This window comes from Mastomys coucha, unplaced genomic scaffold, assembly GCF_008632895.1.
Source record: "Mastomys coucha isolate ucsf_1 unplaced genomic scaffold, UCSF_Mcou_1 pScaffold21, whole genome shotgun sequence".
Classification (NCBI taxonomy): Eukaryota; Metazoa; Chordata; class Mammalia; order Rodentia; family Muridae; genus Mastomys; species Mastomys coucha.
The window spans coordinates 174,146,241-174,157,243 of NW_022196904.1; the positions used below are offsets into that span (position 1 = coordinate 174,146,241).

An 11,003-nucleotide genomic window follows, 5' to 3' on the forward strand; every position below is an offset into this window, starting at 1 on the left:
CAGAATTTACTGATACTTTGGTTATAATCATCAATTTTAGAACACTTCTTTGTATAAATAAAAGTACAAAATTTCAGAAGTATGTTTCAGGCCATAATAATTTCAGAAAATTATTGAAAATTCTATTCTATTCCCAGCCCAAAATTAACTTAGTAATTTTTAACATTAAAGCACAAGTCAGCAACTCAAATATCAGTTTTTAACAAAATTCAATCTGGGGATAATATTTATTTGATACTTAAAATCTGAGGAATGATGTCACAAAAATATTATAAGTCTTTATTTTCCATAATTATTATATCAATGTTTTTTGTAAGAGCTGAAAACTTTACATTTCGGAGGAAATTTACAATGTACACGATTCTCATCTAAACTGAGGTGTGACAGGCAGTGTTCAGGTTGCTTAGCAGAAAGGCCAGTACAGTGCAAAGAATGTGCAGCATGTGTTCAGAACCAAGTCACGTGACACAACACAGGTGAGTGCTACCTCAAACAGCCTGGATTTCACACATTTGATTTTTGCAATGTTGGTTTTAAATTGTCAATTTGAGACAATCTAGAATCAACCTAGGCCTGTGGGCATGTTCGTTAGGGGTTGTCTTGATAGTGTTAATTGATGTGGGACAATCCAACCCTCTGCGGTAGCAGCAGTTCTATGAGTTGAGTCCTGGTCTATGTCAGAGTGGAGAAAGTGAGAAAGGTGGCACCTGCACTCATGCTCTCTGTTCTTGACTAAGGATAGCTCATTCATGCCCCTGCTTGACTTCCCTGAAATAATGGGTTATAAGCCTAAAATGTCTCCCCTTATAGTGTCTGTCGTCAGAGTGTATTATGATGAAACTGGGATAATTTTGAATTAATTTCCAATCATTGCACATCCAGAAACTTTTCCATTGGTAAATTTTTCTCAACCCCACATTACACAACCCCACATCAGGTCATGACACACAATTCAAGAAGCTGGGTAGAAGATTCAAGTAACATTGGCCTGTCTGATTGACACAACACTCTACCTATCAGTAGCAGGATATATTTTGTTTTCCAGGGCACACAGAACAACCTTCTAGATAGAAAATGTTAAGGCCTACATAAATCTCATAATTTAAATATAACTTAAATAATATAATGTATATTTCCTAATCAACAGGATTATACTTTAATTAGTTGAAATATGAAAATCCACAAATATTAAGGAACTATAAAAATGAAAAGTGCATAGGCCAATGAAGAGATGACAATAAAATAAGAGATATTTAGAAAAGAGTAAAATGAAAACAAAAGAATATATAGGCTGGGCAGTGGTGGCACACGCCTTTAATCCCAGCACTTGGGAGGTAGAGACAGGCAGATTTCTGAGTTTGAGCCCAGCCTGGTGTACAGAGTGAGTTCCAGGACAGCCAGGGAAATACAGAGAAACCCTGTCTCGAAAACAAAAACAAAACAAAACAAAAAAGATTATATAGGATACAGCATAAGCAACACTTAGGGAAAAATTTTAGCCTGAGACTCCTATATTAGAAATGAAAATGATCTTAAATCCATAGCCTAAAATTTTTCCTTAAGAAATGAAAAAAGGTATGGGTTCCATCTCATTGAATGAGGTCCACTGCAAATGTGGCCAAGAGCAAGTTAGTCCTGGGCCTAGGAGAAGCCTACTGTTGTGAATACAGTATATATAGCTAACTTATTACTGTGCTAAAGGAACAGAGCAGTAAAATGACTCCTGGTGACACACTGCGATGCCCATGGATCAGCGCCTCACTCAGATCACACCAGAGAAGCTTCTTCTTGCAGTAGACGGGAATTAACACAGACCCACAGCAGCACAATGTGCAGAGAATGAGAGACCTGTTAACACTCCATCTACGTGACACTCCTCACCATGAGACTCAGACTCAGGGATGTAGATGAAGAGGAGGCAGAAGGACTGTAAGAGCCAGACATAGTGATGACTCCAAGGAAGGAGTGCCTTCCAGACACAGCAGAAGTGATGCACACGTGAACTCACAGAGACTGGGGCAGCATGCACAGCCTGCACGAGGTCAAGCCAGGTAGAGTTCCAGCACTGAAAGGAGGAAGGGGATGTGAGGTGCCATCATTAACAGAAGTACTCTCAGCACCTGAAGCCTGCTGGCAAAGGGAGTGTCACAGAGTCTATCAAGCACACCTGAGGGCGAGCCACGGCCAGGGGTCAGTAGTTGGCTTACATGAACACACTCCAGGATTTGGTTTGGTTTGGGTTGTTGGTTTCCCTTTATTTTGGCTTTTTTCCCCTTTACGTTTTTGATGTATTTGTGTGTTTGTAGAGTTTTGGAGAGAAAGAGGAAATAGAACATGAAGTTGAATGGTTAGCAATGATCTGGGAGGAGCTGAAGGAGAATTTTTAAAAAGGCTCAAAATATTTGTGTAAATTTTATAAAATTGTAGAAAAAGAGAAACAAAGAAGAGACCAGGAAGATGCCCAAGTGAATAAGAACACTTAGCACTCAAGAAGGCGAGTTTAAATCCTTACCACCTACGTAATAAGCCATGACTGAGCATACATATAAACTGTGCATGCCTGTGCCTAGTATCACTGAGTGAAGGCAAACAGATCTGAGAGACTGCTCGTCACACAGCCTAGCAGAAACAAAGGGCTCTGGTTCAGTGAGTACCTTGCCTCAAGGAAGGAAGCTGGACAGAAACAGAGGACAGTACCTAACCTGCTCCAGCTCTTCCACTGACACACACGCATGAAATCTCAGCAGCGTGGCTAACTAACCCTGATCTACACATGCCGAAGCACGCAGGGAGAGCCAGCAGGCTGCAGCCCTAAACAAAGGGAGAACATGCTCAGCCCTGAAGACATACATAAAGTAACATTATACAGACCAAGAAGGTTGTGTTTCGGAATATGTATGTATATAAGTATACATATATACATACAACATAATTAATCAAAAAGAGGCCATGAATATGAAAGAGAGCAAAAAGAGGTATATATGGGAGGACTTGGAGGATGTGAAGGGAAGGGGCAAACAATGTAGTTCTAGCATAATCTCTAAAAAAAAGTGATTAAAATGAAAAAAATCAATGAATGAAAAAGTTGACTGCCACTCCTTTAGTAGACTGACTAAGGAAGAAAACAAAAAATGTCATTGAATAATGGAATTAATAATGAAAGACCATAAAGGAGGTCAAATAGCTAAACTGGCAAAGAAATACTAAGAATAACTTTAGGAAAATGGTTTAGACAATGAGTTGATTAAAAAAAATATTAAGAAAGACATACAGTATTAAAATTGACTTAGCTTAGTCTGGTAGCTCATGCCTGTAACCCTGGCATTTAGAAGGCTGAGGAAGTAGAATTATGAGTTCAAGGCTATCTGAGACAACTTGAGGCTAGCCCATTACAGAAAGACTCTGTTTCACAAAATAAACAAAGTACCAGACTCAGAAAGGAGAAATTCTAAATAAACATATAAAAAGAAGAGACATATTGAACTAGGAATTAAAACAAAACCCAACCTTTTCTCAAAGAAGCCTAGATCTATTAAGCATTGAAAGAAACACCAATTCTTCACATGTATTCCAGAGGATGGAGGAAGGCAGCATGCTTCACAATTCATTTATGAGGCCAATATTTCTGTTACCAATAGTACACAGAGACATTAAGAGAAAACTACAGATGAATATTCCTCATAAACATAGATGCAAAGATTCTCCACAAAATATATACAAACAAATTTCAACACTTATATATACAAAAAAGTCAACCACTGACCAAATGGGCCTCATGCCAGGAATGCAAGGTTGATTTCATATCCACCCAACAAATATAAACTATTGTTGTGATGGACTAGGCAACACAAGTACAGCATCAGTATATGCAAACACAAGACGGCATCTGGCAAATGATAAATCCTCCCAGCAAACTTTGGCTAGAAACTTCCTTAGTTTAGTAAGGGCTGCGTGAGAAAATCCTCCTGCTGGCACACTGATGGGTTACTGCTTTACTCTTCTACAGTGGCTAGTGATGATAAACATGGCCTTGTGCTCATTGGCCATTTGTATGTCTTCTTTCAGATGTGTCGCTGTCAGTTCTTGCTTAACAATATTCTTTCAACTGTTTCTAGTGTTGTTGTTAACACGTGGTGACACTAACCCTTAAAATTACGCCATCTTCCATAGGTGCTTGTTTCCCACAGGATTCAAAATCGTGTTATAGAGAGCTGCTCATACAGTACAGAGACCTGAATAATTAGTGTTCCTTACCACAGGGACGCACATCGTATGTACACAGGAGTGCACACATACACACACTCAGTTTCTCACAGTATAGATGTCTTCCCTAGGTTTGGTATATTGTTATAGTTATAAACCAATACTGATACATTATTTTGGCACTAAAGTTTATGATTTTGATTATGGCATACTCTTTGTGTTATATAGGATCAAGGGCAAGATTATGCATCTATAGTTATAGGAGCCCAGTGAGTTCATTTAACACCTTAGACACCCTGCCTGCTCCATGTTCACAATCCCATATTTAAAATGTCTTTTCTACTTACTCTCTCTGTATGGTTCTCCTTTTCTAAGATGCCACTTAATCATGGCTTAAAGTCTTTTTAAAGATTCAGAATTCAGCCTCATGTCTTGTAAATTCTCACCTGATGGTACATATTCAATATGATAAGCAAAAAAAGCTGTATTGTGTTTTGTTTTGCTTGTGAACTACAATTAGAGAAGCCATTGATATGTCATTGAAGTCACTTGTCTATACATATTCAGTATCAGTTCTAAAGCATTTTAAAATATATAAAATGACTTAATTTATCAGTAATTTTGTGCATTAATATATATATTTAATCCATATTATATGTTAGTTTAATAACTTTCAAGGCCCATCAGCTCTGGTTATATCATTCTACCGTTTCTCCAGTGCATGTCTCAAATCATCTCCAAAGCCAGTTAATAAATGCTGCAGAGACATATTTTCAGTCAGTAATTTTTATTAATAATCTTACTTCTTGGTGGCAGCCTTGCATGTGTGTATATGCTTGTGTGTGTGCATGACTGTGTGTGTGCATGTGTGTGTGCCTGAGTACGTGTGTGTGTGTGTGTACTGGTATTTCTATCACTGACAAATACCAAAGAGAAACAATTTTAAGGGAAGGGGTTGATTTTGACTAAAGGTTTCAGTACACAACAGACCAATTGCTTTACCTTGGGCCTGGCATGAGGCAAAAGACTGTGGTAGCAAATGAGGGTGCTGGTAAAGCACCTGACTTTTCTTCCATTATCAGTCCCCATTCTACAGGGTGAGTTGGGACATTCAGGCAGGGCCTCCCCAACTTAGTTTCCACTTCTGGAAATGCAGACACAGAAGTGCCTAATCTTTTAGGCACTTTCCATCCAATCAAGATTAACCACCATGGAGCCCAAGGACATTCTTTCATTTCTACGTCATATCTGCATGTTTTGCATCATATGTGCTCAATACATATACAACAAACATAAGAATGAGTGAGTATTGTGTCTATGTGTGTGGGAATGTACAGGGGAGGAAGCCACAGGGAAGGTGGCACTGAGATGCAGATTGAAAGGTGGGAAAGGAGAAAAACAGGCACATGTAGAAACTATAGGTTTTCACTTTTCCCTCTACCGTTTCCCTAATCGCTCCTTTCTGAACATCAAACTGTATCCTCTGAAACTCTTCTCCAAGCTATGATTTATACTCATAAGTTACTGGCAACGTGCTTAAAAATTGTGCTTCAGCTTGTGTTTGGGTTTTGCGAAGCTATCATATATACAGTTATGCATAGTAAAATATGTAAATATTATTTTACAGTTATTCAGGACTAAAAGCCAAGTACATGTTTAGCAAACAAATGAATAAATCTGGGTAGTTAGTATAATAATGATCATAAAGGCCAAGCTTTCTAAAGTCAAAATTTTTGTTTAATCAAATGACTCAATAGACTCTAAGGAACTGAATTATATAGCTAAAATCAGAAGAGACCTGGTGACCCTACTTGGGCCCAGTGTGGATACAAATACATGACACTGATTTAGTAATTGACTACAGCAGATTTTACTAGTCAATGGAAATAAGCATTTCTACAATGTATTTGTAAGTCAAAATGTAGTATAGTGGTCATTTAATTAAAAGCAGTGCATTATTTTCTGGTAATTTTATTGTTAAATACAATTTCTAAAGAACAAACTTCTAGTTGGGCGGTGGTGGCGCATGCCTTTAATCCTAGTACTTGGGAGACAGAGGCAGGCAGATTTCTGAGTTTTAGGCCAGCCTGGTCTACAGAGTGAGTTCTAGGATAGTCAGGGCTACACAGAGAAACCCTGTCTCGAAAAAACAAAAACAAAAACAAAAACAAAAAACAAACAAACAAAAAACCCCACAACTTCCATAGGGCAGAGTTGAGTTGAGATTCTTAAATATTTTCCCTAGAAACAAATCTAGGCAGAATGGTGACCACACAGGGAAGAGACACATACATAACACAGAAAAGTATGAACAAAATGTATTGATAGCATCCCAGCTTCAGGATTCTCTATTGTGCTTTACTTTCAATCCACTAATGATTAATACAAATTGCAATGGATTTTACAATTTATGGATATTTAACTATGCCACAGAATAAAATTATTTCCTTGTATCAGGAAAGTCTTGCTTCTTAGACCTTTGAGTCCTCAACATTCTTACTTGCTGTCTCTTGATTTGCGGAGATATAACACTCATTGTTCTTCTATTTCAAAGAAGTTAAAAAGTAGATTTAGTCACCTGAAATCCAGCCACTCTAGAAAACAGAATAATTGCCTACTTTGGCTTTCAGACACTGGTTTGTTCATGATAATGTGCTTGTTAAGGGGAACTGGACAGGTAAAAGGATGGGTGATGAGGACTGGCTAGATTGTCATTCATTCCAAAAAGATGAAGTCACAGAAAAGAAATGGAAAGAAAACCAGAGAAACAAATCTAGGCAGAATGGTGACCACACAGGGAAGAGACACATACATAACACAGAAAAGTATGAACAAAATGTATTGATAGCTTGTAAGATAAGACTCTGATAAAGGAAGTGCCCAGTCCTATACCAAATTACATTTTCTTGAATCCCTAGTGGATAAACTGAGGTAGGTAATCAGGGAAATGGGAGTAAAACTGTCAAACAATAAAAATATTTTAAATGAATATATGAGAATTCCAAAGAGTAACAAAAGGAACATACCGAATGTGCAGCAGCACAGTTCAGTCCCTGCCAGCTTTACTGGCAGCCTGAAAAGTATATGCCCTGCTTGGAAGGGTTTGTGTCTAAGTGGGAGTGTTCCTGAAAGGTCTGAGAAGTAAAAATAATTGCCTACTTTGGCTTTCAGACACTGGTTGGTTCATGATAATGTGCTTGTTAAGGGGAACTGGACATGCAAAAGAGGAAAAGGAAGGAAACAGAAAAGGCCACGCTAAAACTTTCCAGGGCAGAGAGTCCAGCTGACCTACGGAGTGCTTACAAGCCAACCTGCACTTTCTGCCTTGTTAGGATGTTAAATCCATGACTCAGGATCTGTGCTTTGTAGCCTGTATACAGCCTGTTTTCCATCCCAACACGCCTTTCACCTCCTTTCAAATGATCCTTCACTCTTGGTAAGCTCTGAAGAAGCATTCAAAAGGATGATGGTGGGAATCACGTTTTGTGGCCAAGTGATAACAATCTGAGTGTCCTCTGCTCCAGTTCTGCACTGTGCAGGACAGTTGTAAGGAAAGAACAGATGGGAGGGGCATGTCTTAATACCGTGCAGAGATATGTATATTCCTCATTCCCCACTCTTAATACCGTGCAGAGATATGTATATTCCTCATTCCCCACTCTTAATATCATGCAGAAAGATGTATATTCCTCATTCCCCACTCAGCCTTGCTACTAAACTTCTCCAGTTATACCAGATGAAAAGTTATTTTAGCTAAACAAATCCTCACACTCCAAGATCTCAAAACTCTGAAAAAGCACTCCCATCAATCACCCATGAGTTGATTTTTTTAAGCTTATCTGTAACTAGTTGAACTTTTTAATTTTAGTTATGAAGCATAATATTTAAAAAGAAATAGCAAAGCCAGACCAAAGGCATCTTACTCTTTGTCCTTAAACCATTTATCCTCTGGTTTAGGAAAGTCTCTATTACTTTTCAACTACAATTCTTTTTAAATTTCCTCTGTTCTGGGAATAAAGAGAGAATAGAAGAAAGAGGAAGACAAAAGTTGGGTTCCATTGATGGATGCTGCTAAAATATATAAAATGTCTTCTTATTTGTTTTTTTTCTCTTTGCCTTTCTATTAAGAAAACTTCAAATTCCAGTATGCAATAAATATGAGCAAATGCACCTGTGCAGTGCATGTGGTGCTCCAAGACTTTGTCTGGCAAAGATCCAATAAGCTATTTTATAAGGATCATCTCTCAGGACCAAAGTCCCCTAAACTATGCACTCCACAATAAAGCTCAGATTTTATGTGGTTTAAGATCAAGTTGTTAGTCCTTGATCAGCACACTGTTCTCTCTGTCTCTGTCTTTGTCTCTGTGTCTCTGTCTCTGTGTCTCTGTCTCTGTGTCTCTGTCTCTGTCTCTCTCTCTCTCTCTCTCTCTCTCTCTCTCTCTCTTTCCCTCTCTCTCTCTCTCTCTCTGTATGTGTGATTGTGTGTGTAGTATTTCTACCATATCTGGAAGTAAGTATCCAGAGAGAACTATGTGGTGTGAATTAACTGAATATACTGTCCTTAACTACTTTGGTCTTATACCATATTGATATTTGTGTTGGCTAGTTTTATGTTAACTTGACACAAGATAAAATTATCTGAGAGGAGGAAAACTTAACTGAGAAAATGCCTCCAAAAGATCATGCTGTAGTCAGACCTTTAAGGAATTTTATTCGTCACTGATGGAGAGGGGCCCAGCCCCACTGGGGGTGAGGCTACTCCTGAGCTGGAGGTACCTGGGTTCTGTAAGAAAGCAAGTTGAGCAGGCCATGAGGAGCAAACCAGTAAGCTGCATCCCTCCATGGCCTCTGCATCAGCTCCTGCTCCCAGGTTCCTGCCCTACTTGAGTTCCTATCTTGACATCCCTCAGTGGAGTATGACTTGGGATGTGCAAGACAAGTAAATCCCTTCCTCCCCATGCTTCTTTTGGTAATGGTGTTTCACTGCAATGAGAAACTCTAAGACAGCAGACAACTCAGTGGCCAGGCATCTCAAATGCTTTCTGGGCCAGGGCCCTAGAGAAAAGCACTGACTGAGATTATATTCCAAGCCAACTTCTTTCCCCTGTATTTTATCAATTCATAGGAAATGACATCCTTACTTACCATTACCCAGTTCCCAAGAAATGTTGTACTTTTTGCTGGCACTGTACTTCAACAGGCTCAGGGCACTAGAACTGTTCCAGGAGTTATTGGGATTACGACGCAGTGCATTTAGAGCAAATATCAGGTGGAGTCCAGAGCAATCAGCAAAGTTATAAAGTTTGTCTAGAGACCTGGCTGGGAAGAAGCAGAGAAAGGCTTATAACTTTCAAATCTTAACAAAAGGAATATATTAGCTTCTACAGAGAGCCTTCCCTGCTAGTGAGGAGCTGCACAGACAAGCTTCCAGAAGAGACCGTTACCTTCTGATGTGGGGTGCCCTTGGAGCTGACCGGGGAAATGGCACTCAGGATTTCAGACACAGCTTGCAAGCTGAAAAGCAATCCTAGCTCACAGGCATTGTACTTGTTAAACAACAGGCAGAAAGGGTGATGTTTAAAAGAGGACGATTTCCCAAATTAGCTGGCTTTCTAGATTTTTGAAAAACAAACAAACCCCCAAAGTTCTAGTACTCTTAAAGTCTGTATTTGACAATAGCATAACAGTAAACATGTCAGGGTGCAGGGCCACAAAAGACTAGTGGATTAGTCTGAGAAACTCTGCACACAGCACTTCACTCTGGTCCACATTTCTAGTGCTTTCGAGAGTGGATATTCTATAGCCATTTTGGGCTTATGTTCATTATCAGCTTAAACAGAGAAAACAGTGACTTGATAGCAAATGTCTCATATCTACTGCATTCCTTTATATTTACTTCAGCTCCCCTTGTCTGGCTTCCATGTCCATTTCCATTCAATGTACAATGTACATTCCCATTCCCATGTACAATGCCCATTTCTTCTAGATTCTCTCCACCTTGCCAATCATCTTCCCTTTATTACTGCCATCAATTTCTTTCACTCCTGTAAGCCTCAATCAGATTTTAAAACCAGAAGGTATGTGTCTGCAAGACTGGGTCTTCTAGATGTGACAGGGGAGCTACCCACTAAATCTTAACGATATGGCTGCTAAACAAGAACAGAATGGTAACAAGAGCAGGTGACATGCCAATGTAGATAGGCAAAAGCACATAGGGCCCCACTCCCACAGGAAGAACTGTAAGTCCTGAGACAGAACTGCAGAGAGAGGAAAATTTATCTTCCCAAGGAATGAGTCCCTAAAAGGCTATCCAACTGCATGTTGACCCCTAAAAAATATACACACAAGCAGTATTAAATGGGCACAATGGGTTGCATTTATATGTGCACTACATATACATCAAACAAGTAGAATTTTTAAAAAGAGGCTTTAAATTTGAGTATGGGAGTGAGCCAGGGTGGGGTAGGGGGAGGTAGGGTTGGAGGGAGGTGATAGAAGGGGAAATGATATGATTATATTTTAATCAAAAATTTAAAGAAGAAATAGAAAAAAAAAGAAATTCATCCAAAAATTTTGATGCAGTTTTAAAGAACAGGGAGGAGACATGCCCTTGCGCCCAGCACAGCCACAACTGTGCTCACTGTGACACTGGAACTCCCGAGAGAACTTCCAAACCTGCTCAGGGCAGATATAAGAAAGGCTGGCAGGAAACTTAAAAGAAAAATCTCAGAAGTTCCTTTATTGTTGAGAATAGTTTTGGCTATCCTGGGGTTTTTGTTATTCCAGATGAATTTGCAAAT

At 39.1% G+C, this 11,003-nt stretch overlaps 1 protein-coding gene across 2 annotated transcripts in view; it reads right to left on the minus strand.

The window, feature by feature from the left end:
* The window catches only part of Hpse2 (heparanase 2 (inactive)), a 601,951-nt gene that overhangs the window by 216,521 nt on the left and 374,427 nt on the right, over positions 1-11,003 (minus strand). Inside the window, exon 4 of one of the 2 annotated variants that reach the window (XM_031390379.1) lies at positions 9,349-9,522. The exons of the other annotated variant lie outside the window; for it this stretch is intronic. Coding sequence (XP_031246239.1) covers positions 9,349-9,522 — 174 coding nt within the window. The remainder of the gene's footprint in view (positions 1-9,348; positions 9,523-11,003) is intronic. 2 annotated transcript variants of the gene reach the window in all.